Source organism: Pimephales promelas, chromosome 20 (assembly GCF_988280905.1).
Source record: "Pimephales promelas chromosome 20, fPimPro1.hap1.1, whole genome shotgun sequence".
Lineage (NCBI taxonomy): Eukaryota > Metazoa > Chordata > Actinopteri > Cypriniformes > Leuciscidae > Pimephales > Pimephales promelas.
In genome coordinates, this window is record NC_142788.1 from 360571 (window position 1) to 380492 (window position 19922).

General features: G+C 38.3%; 2 protein-coding genes across 5 annotated transcripts in view; one reads left to right on the forward strand and one right to left on the reverse strand.

The window, feature by feature from the left end:
• irf10 (interferon regulatory factor 10) overlaps positions 1-8233 on the reverse strand; it is a 32726-nt gene extending 24493 nt beyond the window's left edge. Inside the window, exons 1-6 of one of the 3 annotated variants that reach the window (XM_039682252.2) lie at positions 8105-8233; positions 7780-8019; positions 7361-7550; positions 7154-7230; positions 6980-7025; positions 6792-6881 (exon numbers count right to left, since the gene is read on the reverse strand). In XM_039682252.2, coding sequence (XP_039538186.2) covers positions 6792-6881; positions 6980-7025; positions 7154-7230; positions 7361-7550; positions 7780-7953 — 577 coding nt within the window. In that variant the 5' untranslated portion in view covers positions 7954-8019; positions 8105-8233. The other 2 variants (XM_089124735.1, XM_089124736.1) reach the window with 2 other exon arrangements.
• Positions 8234-16253: 8020 nt separating this feature from the next.
• Positions 16254-19922, forward strand: part of l1camb (L1 cell adhesion molecule, paralog b) — an 87505-nt gene continuing 83836 nt past the window's right edge. For both annotated transcript variants that reach the window (XM_039682262.2, XM_089124242.1), the window contains exon 1: positions 16254-16405. The gene's annotated coding sequence lies outside the window, so the exon portion shown is untranslated. The remainder of the gene's footprint in view (positions 16406-19922) is intronic.

A 19922-nucleotide genomic window follows, 5' to 3' on the forward strand; every position in this document is an offset into this window, starting at 1 on the left:
CTTAACGTTATAGAGGGCAATAAATTAATCAGATCAAAGAGAGAGGGTCATTTGCCTCAGGCTCCTTAGGCTTGAAACGCTGTAACGTTCAGCCTTCTCCTGCCTTGGTTGTCTGGACAGCTGCGTAAAACTCCCGCAGGGTCTCATTCAGGGGTGCGTTTCCCGAAAGCATCGTTATCCAACTATGGTCGCAAGTTACGTCGTTACCAATAGAGTTCAATGGAGCAGCGCAGCAGCGGTGTAATTTCATCCGTTTTATTTACATTTTTTCTTTCTTCAGCAGCATACCAGTCGTCAAAGTTGCCATATTCTCCATAAATGTTAAAAGAAATAGCTCGAAGTCGCTCATTGTTGTATTAGGCTATAATATCTAACGTTAGATGATAGAGCTAGAGCATGTGACTGCCTGTTGCTATGGTTACTCACACAGCCGTTGTGGGCAGCGCATTTATTTATTCATTTCGAATGGTAAACAGGCAGTTTCACCAGAACTACTTTACTAGGTGTCCTCTATCACTTTTTAACGGACACCCAGCAGCCAATCAGAATCGAGTATTCACCCAGACCATGGTATAATGAGTCATTACGTCACATCTGTACACATAAAGAAGAGTCTCGGCTAGTAGACTATATTGAGTCATTACGTCACATCTGTACACATAAAGAAGAGTCTCGGCTAGTAGGCTATATTGAGTCATTACGTCACATCTGTACACATAAAGAAGAGTCTCGGCTAGTAGACTATATTGAGTCATTACGCCACATCTGTACACATAAAGAAGAGTCTCGGCTAGTAGACTATATTGAGTCATTACGCCACATCTGTACACATAAAGAAGAGTCTCGGCTAGTAGACCATATTGAGTCATTACGCCACATCTGTACACATAAAGAAGAGTCTCGGCTAGTAGACTATATTGAGTCATTACGTCACATCTGTACACATAAAGAAGAGTCTCGGCTAGTAGGCTATATTGAGTCATTACGTCACATCTGTACACATAAAGAAGAGTCTCGGCTAGTAGACTATATTGAGTCATTACGCCACATCTGTACACATAAAGAAGAGTCTCGGCTAGTAGACTATATTGAGTCATTACGCCACATCTGTACACATAAAGAAGAGTCTCGGCTAGTAGACCATATTGAGTCATTACGCCACATCTGTACACATAAAGAAGAGTCTCGGCTAGTAGACTATATTGAGTCATTACGCCACATCTGTACACATAAAGAAGAGTCTCGGCTAGTAGACTATATTGAGTCATTACGCCACATCTGTACACATAAAGAAGAGTCTCGGCTAGTAGACTATATTGAGTCATTACGTCACATCTGTATACATAAAGAAGAGTCTCGGCTAGTAGACTATATTGAGTCATTACGTCACATCTGTACACATAAAGAAGAGTCTCGGCTAGTAGGCTATATCGAGTCATTACGCCACATCTGTACACATAAAGAAGAGTCTCGGCTAGTAGACTATATTGAGTCATTACGCCACATCTGTACACATAAAGAAGAGTCTCGGCTAGTAGACTATATCGAGTCATTACGTCACATCTGTACACATAAAGAAGAGTCTCGGCTAGTAGACTATATTGAGTCATTACGCCACATCTGTACACATAAAGAAGAGTCTCGGCTAGTAGGCTATATTGAGTCATTACGTCACATCTGTACACATAAAGAAGAGTCTCGGCTAGTAGGCTATATCGAGTCATTACGTCACATCTGTACACATAAAGAAGAGTCTCGGCTAGTAGACTATATTGAGTCATTACGTCACATCTGTACACATAAAGAAGAGTCTCGGCTAGTAGGCTATATCGAGTCATTACGCCACATCTGTACACATAAAGAAGAGTCTCGGCTAGTAGACTATATTGAGTCATTACGCCACATCTGTACACATAAAGAAGAGTCTCGGCTAGTAGACTATATCGAGTCATTACGTCACATCTGTACACATAAAGAAGAGTCTCGGCTAGTAGACTATATTGAGTCATTACGCCACATCTGTACACATAAAGAAGAGTCTCGGCTAGTAGGCTATATTGAGTCATTACGTCACATCTGTACACATAAAGAAGAGTCTCGGCTAGTAGACTATATTGAGTCATTACGCCACATCTGTACACATAAAGAAGAGTCTCGGCTAGTAGACTATATTGAGTCATTACGCCACATCTGTACACATAAAGAAGAGTCTCGGCTAGTAGACCATATTGAGTCATTACGCCACATCTGTACACATAAAGAAGAGTCTCGGCTAGTAGACTATATTGAGTCATTACGTCACATCTGTACACATAAAGAAGAGTCTCGGCTAGTAGGCTATATTGAGTCATTACGTCACATCTGTACACATAAAGAAGAGTCTCGGCTAGTAGACTATATTGAGTCATTACGCCACATCTGTACACATAAAGAAGAGTCTCGGCTAGTAGACTATATTGAGTCATTACGCCACATCTGTACACATAAAGAAGAGTCTCGGCTAGTAGACCATATTGAGTCATTACGCCACATCTGTACACATAAAGAAGAGTCTCGGCTAGTAGACTATATTGAGTCATTACGTCACATCTGTACACATAAAGAAGAGTCTCGGCTAGTAGACTATATTGAGTCATTACGTCACATCTGTACACATAAAGAAGAGTCTCGGCTAGTAGGCTATATCGAGTCATTACGCCACATCTGTACACATAAAGAAGAGTCTCGGCTAGTAGACTATATTGAGTCATTACGTCACATCTGTATACATAAAGAAGAGTCTCGGCTAGTAGACTATATTGAGTCATTACGTCACATCTGTACACATAAAGAAGAGTCTCGGCTAGTAGGCTATATCGAGTCATTACGCCACATCTGTACACATAAAGAAGAGTCTCGGCTAGTAGACTATATTGAGTCATTACGTCACATCTGTACACATAAAGAAGAGTCTCGGCTAGTAGGCTATATCGAGTCATTACGCCACATCTGTACACATAAAGAAGAGTCTCGGCTAGTAGACTATATTGAGTCATTACGTCACATCTGTACACATAAAGAAGAGTCTCGGCTAGTAGACTATATTGAGTCATTACGCCACATCTGTACACATAAAGAAGAGTCTCGGCTAGTAGACTATATTGAGTCATTACGTCACATCTGTACACATAAAGAAGAGTCTCGGCTAGTAGACTATATTGAGTCATTACGTCACATCTGTACACATAAAGAAGAGTCTCGGCTAGTAGACTATATTGAGTCATTACGTCACATCTGTACACATAAAGAAGAGTCTCGGCTAGTAGACTATATCGAGTCATTACGTCACATCTGTACACATAAAGAAGAGTCTCGGCTAGTAGACTATATTGAGTCATTACGTCACATCTGTACACATAAAGAAGAGTCTCGGCTAGTAGACTATATTGAGTCATTACGTCACATCTGTACACATAAAGAAGAGTCTCGGCTAGTAGACTATATTGAGTCATTACGTCACATCTGTACACATAAAGAAGAGTCTCGGCTAGTAGACTATATTGAGTCATTACGTCACATCTGTACACATAAAGAAGAGTCTCGGCTAGTAGACTATATCGAGTCATTACGTCACATCTGTATACATAAAGAAGAGTCTCGGCTAGTAGACTATATTGAGTCATTACGTCACATCTGTACACATAAAGAAGAGTCTCGGCTAGTAGACTATATTGAGTCATTACGTCACATCTGTACACATAAAGAAGAGTCTCGGCTAGTAGACTATATTGAGTCATTACGTCACATCTGTACACATAAAGAAGAGTCTCGGCTAGTAGACTATATTGAGTCATTACGTCACATCTGTACACATAAAGAAGAGTCTCGGCTAGTAGACTATATCGAGTCATTACGTCACATCTGTACACATAAAGAAGAGTCTCGGCTAGTAGACTATATTGAGTCATTACGTCACATCTGTACACATAAAGAAGAGTCTCGGCTAGTAGACTATATTGAGTCATTACGTCACATCTGTACACATAAAGAAGAGTCTCGGCTAGTAGACTATATTGAGTCATTACGTCACATCTGTACACATAAAGAAGAGTCTCGGCTAGTAGACTATATTGAGTCATTACGTCACATCTGTACACATAAAGAAGAGTCTCGGCTAGTAGACTATATTGAGTCATTACGCCACATCTGTACACATAAAGAAGAGTCTCGGCTAGTAGACTATATCGAGTCATTACGTCACATCTGTACACATAAAGAAGAGTCTCGGCTAGTAGACTATATCGAGTCATTACGCCACATCTGTACACATAAAGAAGAGTCTCGGCTAGTAGACTATATTGAGTCATTACGTCACATCTGTACACATAAAGAAGAGTCTCGGCTAGTAGACTATATTGAGTCATTACGCCACATCTGTACACATAAAGAAGAGTCTCGGCTAGTAGACTATATCGAGTCATTACGTCACATCTGTACACATAAAGAAGAGTCTCGGCTAGTAGACTATATTGAGTCATTACGTCACATCTGTACACATAAAGAAGAGTCTCGGCTAGTAGACTATATTGAGTCATTACGTCACATCTGTACACATAAAGAAGAGTCTCGGCTAGTAGACTATATTGAGTCATTACGTCACATCTGTACACATAAAGAAGAGTCTCGGCTAGTAGACTATATTGAGTCATTACGCCACATCTGTACACATAAAGAAGAGTCTCGGCTAGTAGACTATATTGAGTCATTACGTCACATCTGTACACATAAAGAAGAGTCTCGGCTAGTAGACTATATTGAGTCATTACGTCACATCTGTACACATAAAGAAGAGTCTCGGCTAGTAGACTATATTGAGTCATTACGCCACATCTGTATACATAAAGAAGAGTCTCGGCTAGTAGACTATATTGAGTCATTACGTCACATCTGTACACATAAAGAAGAGTCTCGGCTAGTAGACTATATCGAGTCATTACGTCACATCTGTACACATAAAGAAGAGTCTCGGCTAGTAGACTATATTGAGTCATTACGTCACATCTGTACACATAAAGAAGAGTCTCGGCTAGTAGACTATATTGAGTCATTACGCCACATCTGTACACATAAAGAAGAGTCTCGGCTAGTAGACTATATCGAGTCATTACGTCACATCTGTATACATAAAGAAGAGTCTCGGCTAGTAGACTATATCGAGTCATTACGTCACATCTGTACACATAAAGAAGAGTCTCGGCTAGTAGACTATATCGAGTCATTACGTCACATCTGTACACATAAAGAAGAGTCTCGGCTAGTAGACTATATCGAGTCATTACGTCACATCTGTACACATAAAGAAGAGTCTCGGCTAGTAGACTATATCGAGTCATTACGCCACATCTGTACACATAAAGAAGAGTCTCGGCTAGTAGACTATATTGAGTCATTACGTCACATCTGTATACATAAAGAAGAGTCTCGGCTAGTAGACTATATCGAGTCATTACGTCACATCTGTACACATAAAGAAGAGTCTCGGCTAGTAGACTATATCGAGTCATTACGTCACATCTGTACACATAAAGAAGAGTCTCGGCTAGTAGACTATATTGAGTCATTACGTCACATCTGTACACATAAAGAAGAGTCTCGGCTAGTAGACTATATTGAGTCATTACGTCACATCTGTATACATAAAGAAGAGTCTCGGCTAGTAGGCTATATTGAGTCATTACGTCACATCTGTACACATAAAGAAGAGTCTCGGCTAGTAGACTATATTGAGTCATTACGCCACATCTGTACACATAAAGAAGAGTCTCGGCTAGTGGACTATATTGAGTCATTACGCCACATCTGTACACATAAAGAAGAGTCTCGGCTAGTGGACTATATTGAGTCATTACGCCACATCTGTACACATAAAGAAGAGTAATAAATCGTGCAAATTATACTTTATTCTCAAATTGTTAATGTTCAACGTCAGCATTGCGTGACTACATTTAATGCCCTTCAGATATGTACCCTTGTTTTTGCATGGGCCGGTTGCAGTATCTTTTTATGAAGCCCCTCCGAAGTCTTTTGCATTTTACACCAGGTGATCCTTCAGTTGTCACTCGTGATGTTTGTTTGAACCTTTCTGGATCCGCCATCAAATAAGTTTAATTATATCAAGTGCTCTGGGAAAAGGCTATAAATCTCCACCTCCAACATCCTCACTCGCAATATAGCCTACTAGCCGAGACTCTTCATTATGTGAATGGTTTATTATGTGATATGATATGTGATTGTTAGATTTAATCAATATGATTTACTGCAATGCGTTTTTTTCCCTTAGTTGGTCAGAACCAGAACAAAAGTAGAAGTTACTTGTTCAGATGTTCATTTACCAGTGAAAATGAATATGTTGGTCATACTTCCAAAAAGAATAACAAGAATAAGAATAATTTGTTTATAATTTTCAGTATCCACACCGGCGCGGCGACTGACAGACACACACTCTCCTCAAACATTGTGTTTATCTGTGCCATCCATGCCTAGGCACAACTCACATATAGATGATAATTACTTGAATAACTTTGCAGATTTGGAAAAGAGATATAGCGACAAAGAGCAAAAACTTCGGACTGCAGCTTTAAACATGCTAGTCTTTCTCTCAGGACGTCGTGAAGCATCGCAGCAGTCGTCTACTATGACACACTATGTCAAACTGAACGCTCCATCAACGGGCTGATTTCGTGTAGTCTGAACCAGGCATTAAAGAAACTAACGAGACGTTGAAATATGAGCTCGCTGAAACATTCTCTCACCAGATATGGAGACGGAAGATGAATATACTGGAACAGATGGAAGATTGGAGTTATTGCCTGTACTGGGACACGCATATGACCTGCCATTCACTGCACACACACACACACACACACACACACACACACAATGTAAGTGAAAATGAAACCTTTTGTTGTAAGTTATTTCTATCTGAAACTAAAACACTGACCACTCCATCCAGCACTTCTGTTGGAGTTACCAAGTGGACTGTCCTCCTGGATGTGAAAACACACTGTTATTGTCATGTCACACACCTCTGGAATCTGCCCAGGAGGCAGGAAAATGTAATCCCGCTTCAGTCAGTGCAGTGAGTGAGGGGATTTCCACAGGAGTTTCATTATACCTGCATGGGCACATGTGTCTCTCTCAAGGCTTTGCTGCAGTCACTGTCATGTGAGATCACTGGACTTCCAGCGGGTTCTGGAGGACAGAAGAAGTAGCGCACAGCTAGTTTTGAATATGATTATGCATATATATTTATATAAATGAGGAAGTGAGATTTGGGTGTTGGGTGGCTGAGGTTTGAGGAACTCAAGTGCAGTTATAATACCTATTAGTCTTCCTGTGTCGTCCAGGATCCGGTAGACCTTGTACGGCTCCGAGATGTCCAGCTGACTGCGATCGGGAACCTCCTGGAAGTCTGTGCTCTTGTTCAGGGCACAACGGAGGCGCGTTTTCCACGTAGAGGGGTCCGCTTTGTCCCTGCCCTCTTGAAATTTACCCTTGTACATGGCCCACGCCTAAGACATACATTGTATTGTTTATTTGTGCAAATTCTGTACTAAACCGGATTTGAATGCAAAAATCAATTTATTTAAAGTTGGATACAAGTTAAAAGCTATGTGCTGATATAAATGACGTTATAAGTTTTGTTCGTTTGGTCAGACATCCTAATTGTATATGTTTAACGGTAACAAATGTGTATGTGTGTGTGCGCGCGCACGCTCGTGTGTGTGTGCGCGCGTTTACCTTGAAGAGCGCCGCGTCCTGGTTCTGTCGGTAGTCCTGTTTGGCGGCGTGTTTCCAGGGAATTCTGAACATGGTTTTCTCCTGATTTTCCCAGCTCAGTCCAGGGTACTTTCCGCTGTCTATCTGCGCTATGAGCCATTCTCTCAGTCGCATGTGCCTCGACCTGTCTTCCATATCACTCTAAAACACAACACCATTAAATCGTCTCTACAGCTTCAGTCACATCTCCAAACAGCAGTTCTGCAGAAACACACCAGAAAACTTCAAACACGCTATGAAAAGTGTGCTAAGGTAATAAAGAAAATTAAAATGTTGATGAACTCACAGAGGAATAATTTCATCAATTCAGACATGTGAGTGCGCAATAAAAGTGAAAGTAAAAGTATGAAGTGAACCACTTTCGATTTCTCAGGTAGTGAATGTTGCCATGTGAACAATGACGTGTTCGCGAACTGTCACATGCGTTACTGAAACTGCTCGACGATTCATAAACTGTGTAAAGGGCACCCACGACACCTACTCATGACCCCTGACCCCATGTCGAACTCAGGATTCTCATGTTTATCCTGCTTCGCTCTGCTAGCGCGGTAAAGATAGCTTTAGGTTGGATATTAATTTGAATACAGTCGTCTGTATTATATGGAGGACGAGAAATACGTTTAAAATAAATAAATAAATAAATACGTAAGCAGAATTAAAATGTATAAATATAGAAATACATATATACATGAAGAAATAAATAATTAGATGCTGAAATAAGTAAATACATGCAGAAATATATGACTAAATAAATATATAAATACATAAATAATTAAATGAACAAATAATTAAATGCTGAAATAAACAAGAAATAATGAATAAATAAATCCAGATATGCATAAATTTATGAATACATAAATCATTTTGTCAAAAGTATCATTTTTAATTGTGCTATTTTCGTACCATTTGTGTTTCTACATTTATTTATGCATTTCTACATTTATTTATTTGTGTGTCCATATTTTAATAATGTGGGCAGTCCTAACCTTTATAGATCATGCACCATGCAACTAACTTCTGTTTCATTGGGGCCGTGTAGTGATGATTAGTTCAGCTCATAGCCTGTTTGGCATTAACATATCAAACCAATTGTAAATTAGTCAGAATATTCTTCCCTATTAGTGTGGTACCTTTAGGCCAAACAGTGTTTAATGGTTTTAAATGGGTTCAGTATTGTATTAAATGCCAGATTAATAATCTGAAAAACAAACCTTGCGCTTCATGTGGAATAATGTACACTTGGACTGATACCCTTTAGGGCCAAACGGTTTTGCTGTTTAATGGATTTTCAGTATTGCAAACATTTACTATTATAAAACATATGAAATGCTAATTCCAAAAACAGAACCTTGAGCAATGAAATTGGGTATTTTTATGAACATTTCACTATTAGTTTGATATCGTTTTTTTTTCTTCTTCAAAATTTTCCTAAATTGAACATTTAATTCTGTAAACTTTTAAACATTAGCAAACACATCTCTCAACATATCTCATATTTCTAGCTATTTGAATATGTATTGACTAATGATATGTTACGCATTATATATTTTACGTTGACGGTCAAAAGTGTGTGAATTAGAGGGAATGGAAATAACCTGTTTGACTAGCTTTATAACAAGTTTTTGCTCAACAAACTGAGCAATATGCCTCATGGAGTCATCCACAACCTTACTATGAGCCCTAAACAGTGGAAACATAATACACAATATTTTTATACCTTTATCTTTTTAATGAAAATAACAAGCTCCACGATTCATTCTTTACAGTGTAGACTCGTCTTTCCAGATTCTGAGTTCAGTTTCACTATTAGCCTTTAGAAAAGCATACAAGCCTTTGGAATAAAAAGTGAAAGGAAAGACGACACGAACGTGTAGAACAAGTTTAAACTGCTCTTCTGATTAAGAGGATTAAGTCTTAAACGACTCAGACATGAAGATGATGAATAAATAACACTTTCTCTCCGGATGGAAAAGCACTTGTGTAAAGCACATGTTGACCTGCACAGTTTCTATTCTCAGCTCTGTTTCTATTTCTGTTCACCACAGTCATCCTTTAAACATGCTCTTGTAGTGGCAAAACATCATCAGTCTTGTAAAGGGATTTATTCTCTTGCAAGAGAAGGAGGTCTTATATTCGTTACAAAGTTCTCCTTCAGCTGTTGTTTTCCACTAACTTGGGCACACTTTTGCTGACACTGGGACCAACAAATTTAGACGCATCTTGACCTCTGAGGTCAGAAGGTCTCTCGTCAGCTCCTGTCTGCACTAATACAGGTATACAAACACACATACATTTCACATACACACTGCAAACAATAAACATGTGACTCACATTCCTTTGGAATATCTACTGAAGATCAATGAAAATTATTTTTTTTCATTACACTTTATAAAAATGGCTGGGGAAACGTATTTAACGACAATATTTATCTGTCATGTGATTGAAGGAACGAACCTAAGCGCAGACAGCAAATATATGGAAATATATATGGAATTATATGTATATATGGAAAACCTCACAAACACCAAGACAGGCGAGAAGTGTTTCAGCGGGACAGCATCTCTGGCCCAATTTGAGACACTCTCGCACTGTACTCCCTCTTTTAATGCACTTTAGACATTGCATATAACACAAAAAAATAGGAAAAGAAAGGGACGGAAGAGATGTGGTGGAAGGTTTTATTATATTATCGTATTATATCAGTCTTTTATTGTATACAGGATTGACAATGGCAATTGGTACATAGGAGAAAGGATAAAAATCGACTAATACAATATGGGCAGCAGTGTTGTGCAAGTTACTTCCAAACTGTAATACATTAGGTATTACTTGTTACTGTTATTTAAAAGTAATTCATTACCTTACAATATTACTGTCCCAGAATTGTAATGCGTTACATTACTCATGTATTATCTTTGAGTTACTTTCACCAAAATAACTAAGTAGAACTTGACTTTTGGGCTGTAACGATATTTAATATGAAACCGAAATCGCCTGGATCACTGCTGGAATTATGGATTTACAAGACTGCACTACTGCACTATGTTGGTTTGTATGTAGCCGAGTCTAGAAAAGAGATGAAGTGCCTGTATCTATCGCTCTTTAATGGAAATCCGCTAAATCTGCTTCCTTCTTGTCTTTTAAAGATATGGAAACTGTGATCCATGCATTTGTGTCATCCAGATTGAATTATTGTAATTCTTTATATCCGGGGCTGTCTAAGAAGTTGCTTTCACGTCTGCAGCTAGACTAGTGCAGAATGGAGCGGCTAGACTGCTGACTGGCACCAGGACATGTCCCAGTATTTCTCCGGTGCTGACCTGTTTGCACTGGCTCCCTGTGGGTGCAAAGAAATAAAGGTTTTTGATGAAAACATTCCAGGATTTTCTCCATATAATGGACTTCAATGGGAACCAAACGGTTCAAGGTCCAAAAGAAACTTTCAGTACAAACTGCAAACTTGTTCAAAGGGCTTTAATCGACACCAGACGATGAATAAGGGTCTTATCAAGCGAAAATTACACAATGAAATGTGGCGAACTGTATCAAAACGTATATTTATTATTTTATTATATGTTTTAGTCTAGTTATAGATTTCCTGTTATGTTTTTTTTTTTTAAATTCATTCATATGTTTGTTTTATTTTGTTTAAATGTTGGCAAGTAAATGCCAATAAATATATTTGGGAGGAAAACGCAGTATGCTGGGTCATGCAGTTTAACCCATCCGGCTGGAATTTTTATTGAATTCATAGGTCAGCTAACACCGACTCGATTCATTGTTTCATCTGTACAAGAGATTTAATCCATCACAACACTGAAGTGTTGTATTTTTTGTCATTGGACAATAGCAAACTACAAATTATTTTTTACAAATTAGTTCAGTTGTATCTGTTTGACTGGGACTCTAATAATTTTCAATTTTGTGCAAACTAAATTAACTAGCAAATTATTTCCCATCAAAATATTCGCATCACAATCATGCAGATGTTAAAATCGTCTGTAAATATGTCGTAATCATCAGGACCTTGGACGGACTGAACTAATGTTTAAATAAGATGAACCAGCAGATGGAGACATTTACTGGATATGCACAATCAAACCACGCTACAGTCATCATTTGCTCTTACTGTACTATCAAACTGTATATATATCTAGACAAATGGTTTTATATTTTACATTGTCTATTTTTGCATATTTTTAATTAATTCATATTTTTTATTTATGAGCATAAAGACTGGATGAGCACTATAGTTTATATGTTAATTTGGTAACTCTTAACAATAAGGACTCATTTGTTAACATTAGTAAATGTATTAACTAACTTGAACTAACCATAATAAATGTATTAATGTTAGTTAATACAATTCCAGCTGCATCATTGCACAATGTATTCTGCCCTTAATTGGCCTTCTTTAAATACAAGACGACAAATCCATTGGCTTCAACTAATATTTAAAAGTATCCACTTCAATTACCCTTCTTATTTTGTTCTTAATACTTCAAATTATCATTTGAGGCACTCCGTTCAGCTTTATTTTTGTCCCCCGAGCCAAGAAGACAGTCGGTAAAAGAGCTTTTATGTTTAAAGCCACTTTAGACTGGAATAATGTACCTTCCGATATTAGATCCATCGCTTCATTTGGGATGTTTAAGCATAATTTGTCTTCTTATTTTATGACTAACTGCTCTTGTAATGTATGATGCTGACACAGAATGCTTATATATATACTTTATACAATGTATTTCTGCCAATTTGATCTAGTGGTTGTAAAGTTCTGCATATCTCGTTTTTTTTTTTTTTTTTGGTGGTTCTGTATGTACTTTGTTTGTCAAATAAGTGTAATTGTTGTTTGTTTATTTGATTCGTGTTCTTTGGTGATGGCTGTGATGTACTTTAGGACCCCCTCCAAAACGAGATGTTGCATCTCAAGGGGTTTATCCTAATCAAATAAATTATATTATATTATGTTCATGTTAGTTCACAGTGCATTAACTAATGTTAACAAACACAACTTTTGATTTTAATAATGTATTAATAAATGTTTAAATTAACATTAACACAGAGTAATAAATGCTGTTTAAGTATTGTTCATCTTTAGTTAACTAATGTTAACTAATAAACCTTATTATAAAGTGTTACCTTCAATTTTTATTATTTTATTTTAAGAAAAAAAAAATTAAAACATAATTAAACCGTATGGACGCTATCAAAGTTAGCATTTGTCACCACAAATGGAGAAACTTGAAATTCACTTTAAATCTGTAATATGTGATTATTTAGACTACAGACAATCTTTGAAACGTTAAAAGGAGGAATATAATTACATTGATCTTAAATTGATTTGTTAGGGCCTGGTCCTTCCTGCAGAGAGCAATTCGTGACATGCAATAAGATGCGACAATCAAGTGATGTTACCAAAACACATCGCAATCATCTCCTTCGATGTTAGTCATTTGAACAACCAGATAATTCAATAAGAATCAAGACAGTTTGTGTAATCTTATTGGTTTTCAGCCTGTCATCATATGGTGGATGAAACATTATTCTTGCATGCATATGAGTCATTCTCACTGAAAACAGTAGCAGAACTCGAGGCTGTACATAGAGCAAGACAGAAAGAGTGTGTGACTGCATCAGTTAATCCTGTGATTTAGGCGGTGGAAGCCGTCCATCTAAATACATCAGAAGGAAGTACTATACAGACTGCATTAAACTCAACAGCTTACAACGGGTCTCATTCATGAAACATTCGTAAATATACGAGTCAATATGAGAGTGATTTGTGCGTAAAGAGACCTTCCCGAAAACTCTTCTCCTGATTCACAAATACTTTGTAAACGTCAGATGTGATAGTGAAATGTGTGTGTGTGTGTGTTAATGAAATCAATCAGTCGTAAATGCGATGTGCGTGCACGTTTATTCTCAATTATTATAAATCCCGCCCATTATATCGGACTGACATCTATATATAGTCATATAATAACATGAATGAAATGTCATGTCTTGGGAGAGGAGGACTTCAAGGATAACCGTGGTGGAAGCGCTTTTGGGGGAGTTGCTACCTCCTACGTTTTTTAATTAGAATCTCTGTTTTTTCAGAATTTAGTAGTAGGAAATTACTAGTCATCCAGTTTTTATATCAGCAATGCATTCCGTTAATTTTGTGAGTTGGTTAAGTTTCATTTTGAAAGTTACGAAATATACAGCTGGGTACATCAGCATAACTAATGCCAACTCCTATGAAAGCTAATGCCATGTTTCCTAAATCCTGATTGGAAATCCTCGCAGATATCATTTCTTTCCAGAAAGGAACACAGTTGTGAGGATACTGCTTTCTCCAGTATCTTTGACAGAAAAGGCAGGTTCGAGATCGGCCGGTGATTGACTAATTCTGGAGGATCAAGTTGTGTTTTTTCAACAAGCGGTTTTATCATAGCTTAAAGGTTTTTGGTACGTATCCTAGCGACAAAGACGAATTAATGATATTAGGAAGAGGATCTATAACCCCTGGAAGCATCTCTTTCAGTAGTTTAGTCTGGTATAGGGTCTAGCATACAAGTCGTTGATTTAGATGAATTAACGAGTTTGCAAAATTCTTCCTCTTCTATAGCAGCAAATGAACCAAATCTTTCCTCAGGGAGTCACCAATGCACCCCCTGCTGCGATACTGTAGTAGACGGCTGCGTAGTTATAATTTTGTCCCTGATACTATCAATCTTATAAGTGAAGAAATTCATAAAGTCATTACTGCTGTGTTGCTTGGACACTTCTGGGCTTGAAGATTTCTTTTTCGGCCACCAGTCCCCCAGTCCAAGAGTAGGATAGAAGGAGAGATTGATGTGTACAGAAAGGACACTTCTATTCCCCTCACTAGCTGTCCACTGTAATGGTGGAAAGGAAATGCTCACATGTACCCACTCATTTCACTTCTTGCAAAGGCTTACCTCACAATTCCAGCAACTTCTGTTCCTAGTGAATGTGTTTTTTTTTACAGCAGGGGATATTGTGAATGCACAAAGATCCCAGAAAATGTAGGTATGTTGGTTTTCTTGCAAAAATATCCGTGATTACAAATCTGTAATTTGATTTTCAGTTTAATTTTTTAAGTTTGTTCAAAATATCGTGATGCATATCGTATCGTGAGCTGAGTGTATCATATGGAATGAATATAAATAGAGACGATACTTTACCAAGCTGTCACAGACTGGAGGATCCTCGGTATTTGAGGTGTAGGTTTGTCTTCTAATTTGGGATTAGACTCTGGCTCAAACATGGGATCTCTAGTTTTATGGATGTTTACACATTTTTAGTGGACAACAAGACAAAAATACTGATGACTTTGTTCAAATATAACATTTGAGATGTATTTCAGTGGATGCTGATTGCTTGTTGTTGTGACTGTTCCGGTAAAGGCACAGGAGGGACGGAGCCAGACAGATGCTGTCAAACAATAGTTCTGGGCTTACGTTAAGTGCAATACAGAGATTTATTGATGTAGAGAGAGAAGGAAGGACCCTTGAGAGAGTCGTCTTCTCTTATCAGATTATCAGATTATCAAATACCAAAGGAGACTCTGAATCAATCCAAACCTCCCAGAAACAAACATAAGTGGCCACACAAGCAAACCACGTGTGTGTGTGTGTGTGTGTGTGTGTGCGTCAGGGGGCCCACGTTACCCCACACCCGCTCCATCTGCTCCTGATGGCCTGTGTGTGTGTGTGTGTGTGTGTGGGGGGGGGGGTCTCTGTGCATATTGTGTTTTCACAAGCCTATTCATGTTCCTTTAAATCATACTGTATTACAGTATTGGTTTTGAGAAAACAAAATGATATATTCTGCAGACCTCTAAATATAGATGGATGGAATTTCAGCTTAAAGCCAATAATCATCATTTTAACTCAAAGGAAAGCAAAAACTCCAAGGGTGAACGCCACATAACCAGCCCACATTCTCACTCAAAACGAAAGAAAAAATAAAATTGGCCCGTTTGTTAAGATTCTTTGCGTAATTGAATTATTTCTATGAATTGATTTTTCCTCATATTGCAAACATAATGCATATTTTTATATTCCTACAAAAAAGCACTACTGTTATTGTGTATAAATATTGTACAGTTTAGATGATATTTTACTATTTAGGTATTGCAGTAATGAGAATGCGTCAGAAATGGGTAAACATAACAAAGAGCCAAGGTGATGTTGACCTGCCAACGGCAATTAATGCAGTGGAGAAAAACACCTCGGAGAGTCGGGGTGCTCTGAGGGGTACGGACACGAATCAGAGGAAACGCTTAGACCTCTCCATTGTGGCGAGACAGCGGGGAGGGATAGACAGAACAGAGAAAGAGATGATGTCACCTCCACTCATCCGCCAATCAGAGGAGTGTGGGCGGAGCTCATGCTGAGGAGGGAGGAGGGTGAAGGGTGTGTTTCTCCCTCACTGCAGCATCCGGCAGGGCTTCACCCATTGGATGGCATGAACAGAGAGAAAGACAGAAGAGAAGCAGAGAACAAGGCGTGTCACCGTGACCGTACCTCGACATAGAAGCTGTCTTCGGTCCAAGACCTTCACAATACCTGCAAAGGTAAGACACATGATCATTTCAGAAACAAAAACTGTGCCTTTGCTGTGTGTGTGTGTGTGTGTGTGTGATGATGATACCTCAGTCATTAGGGGCCGAACGCAGCTCGAACACACCTTGGCCTTGTGTGTGTGTTCACATCAGTGAGGGAGTGTGGCCGATTCAGAACTTGCACTCTTGGAGATTGATGGAACTATTGTCTGTTATCAGAAATGGTGATATTTAAATAAAAAAATCATTACAGTCTGTTAATATGTTCAATAATTGGAGATTATTTTGATGGAATGATTTTCATCACAAACATGGGTCTACGAGTAAGTATATTAGTGCAGAAGAAGGGCACTTTCTATTCTGTTCAATTCAAAATCTGGTGAAAAGAAAGCTTGTTAGTTTGATACGTAATGCAACCTGGAGTCAGTAACTGGGATCCTGCTGCTGTATAATACTGTATAACACTGTATAATACCGTATAATACTGTATAACACTGCATAATACTGTATAATACCCCTCTTAAAAAAAAAACATCAGTTAACTGTGAGGAACAGATCTTTATCGGTTAAAAATGCCATATTATTTCAGCAATGTGCTCTGATTTTTAGTTGCCACCCCGCCTATCAGTGTGTGTGTGTGTGTGTGTATGTGTGTGTCGCTAGCAGGTGAACGACCTCAGCCATTGTTTCTTTATGTGCATATTATGATGTAGCCCAAGCTACATAAAAAAAAATCTTTAAAATCTTTTAAAGTTTCTAATTTTGATTCTCCAGGATTGTCAAAGCTTAGTGTGTCCTTGATTTGACTGGCCTCAGTTATAATACGGTAAAATGCTGAATCACAAGCATCCCATCATATAATTAAATCTGGCACAATAAATAGGGTGCTGCACTGTTATTTATCTGAGTATTAAATAACATAATAATAATAATAATTAATAATAATTGGTTGAGGGAGTGACTGTAGATTTGTCATATTTTTCCTCATTACTCCTTTTTTTCCTTTTTGGAAAAGTTGTGAAAATGCTATTGTGATTTTTTTTATTTTCTTTTGCTATTAGCACAAATGTGAAGGCAAAACTATGAACTATTTGCTGTATTCTCCTAGAGAAATTCACGTCTGCTTCTAAGAGCGCTTTAATGCTGTGTATTATCTATAAGTGTAATAGCATAATGACCCATATCTATATTCGGATGAACCCTGATGTAGACGATGATTTAAACTAAATGAGAACTCTGTTATATACCCTACAGTTTCCAAAAATGCCTTGATTAATTCACACATTTATTTCTTAATGTTATTACAACCTATATGAGGGCTATTCAGCTTCATTGGAGGGCCGGATTATCCAGTGGAAAAGTTGAGGTGGGCCGGTGGGTTGGTTTGGGGGTTTTACTTGTAAGCAGTATGCAGATATATAAGACCATAATAAATAAAAACAATTTCCTTGGAACAAATACGTTAATTACACAAGCTCATAGCTATTGGTAAGAAATGATAATTATTTTAAGTTGTTATGCTTACATATAAACCACAGGCTACTCTCTCCCACTGTTTTACACATGCCTGCACACAGGTTAACAACCATACAGAGAAACTGAAAAAATATTATATATTCCTCTACCCATCTCATAAATTGAATATAAATATTCCACATGTCTGCCCAAACGATGGTAAATGATACAGTACAGTCATGGTAAATGTTGGGAAAGGTTGGTAAAGTCGAGATGATGACTCAGTGTTTCTCCGGCTTTCCTCATCAGTCGTGTTGGGAATGTTGAGGCTGTTTCATCCCATTTAAAACTAGTTGAATCATCGAGTGACGTGTGGTTTGTAACAGAGGTGTCTGTCGAATTGAAACGCTTCCCTCTAGCTGTCGCCATGCTGTTTAATAATGGTGTCCGGGATAACACAACTCTGACTGAGGAACCGCTTCAGATGATGATCCAGTGTCACAGCGGTCCGAACGAGTCCCGGTAGTTTCAGACCGTATGCAAGCGTGTTCTGAATCCAACCAAAAGAATGATTAATTCACGAATGATGGCTGGTTCAGTCGACAGAAATACAGGACACGCATAATAACTGCTGAGATATTCACACGTAAAAGGTTTCCTCAGGTCAGTCAGTGTGTATCACTCAGAGGAGGAGGACGAGGAGGAGGAGGAGGACGAGGAGGAGGAGGACGTTGATTGAATAGACCAGGGGCCGTATTTTAAGGCTAAAAGTAGCTCCTAACTGCCGAATTTAGGAGCAGCTCCTAAAAATAATGTGCGTGTCAAACTAATTCTCTCCCAATGTCACGCTTAGTTTTGCCCAGTGCCGAATTTTTACTTTTATTATGTTTTTTTTTTCTAGCACCAACTGGGTCAGCAGCAGTAACTGATCCTGCGTCTAATTGGGCTTTCTTTTCCATTTTGGCGAGTTCATAATCCACCGTCATTCAACTATTTTCCATGCTTTAAATAGTCTAGTTAGGCTAAAAGAATGTCAATTAACCATGCAAGTGTTAATGCAAGTGTCGTTTTTCATTATTAGGCAAGTGAAGGTTTTCTTTAGGGTATTAGGCACCATTCACATATAGCGCCTAAAAACGCAAGGCGCCTTTTTCCAAAGCGCTAGTAGGGCGGTTGCGCTCCGGCTGGTTCTTGTCACGTGACCTGAATATTTTGACACCTACATATAATATCAAAATTGAAATGTTGTCATGTTTTTGTTCTCATTAGTTCAAATCAGTTCATTAGTACAGAGCTGACAACTTTTCAGTTTAGCTTGGCGTGTGATTTCTCCAACAGCGGGTGTGTTTGGGTCGCGTCTCGCTTACCTCTCTGCCGTCGTGCGGTTAGGAGCTCGCATGCACGCTCGCTCTAGATAAGATTACAGGATATTTTAACTAATTTGCGGTAAAACTAGTGGATCGCGAGTGCCTCAACAGATAGACCTATAGATAAACTCATCTTTCAGGCTTGATCAGCTTGAGAAATCAGGAGTGTGGCGTGAGAGCGTGAGAGTTGGCAGCCCTGCATTAGTAGGAACTTTTGTGTTTGTCGTGTCCATTAACAGGATTAATGTTTTAAAATATTGCTCATTTTACATCATATATAGTATGAACCAAAAAGTGACTTATTTAAAAGTATTGTTGTTATATATTGTAGATATTTAACAGATCCAATCAAAATCCATGTGAAAATATGTCATATCTACCAGAAGGAGGCTGATCTCTGAACCGGACATCTCCACATGTTCTTGTGCTGGCCTGTTTGTGGGACGTCCAGGGAAAGACTAGTCAAGTCATATTCACAACACAACAGCTGAATCATTCTTCAAAATAGCTTTTGGGTGGAACATGAGGACGAGTAAATGAAGACATTTCCATTTTCGGGTGAACGATTTCTTTAAGGAGATCTTTTTTTAATAATTGTATCATTTTTAAAATGTCGGTTGTCGACGGGTACATGTAGATCCTGGCCGCCGTACGTGCATTAACATAGCAGTGGGAATCAAGAATACAGAACTAATTCAGTGCAAACG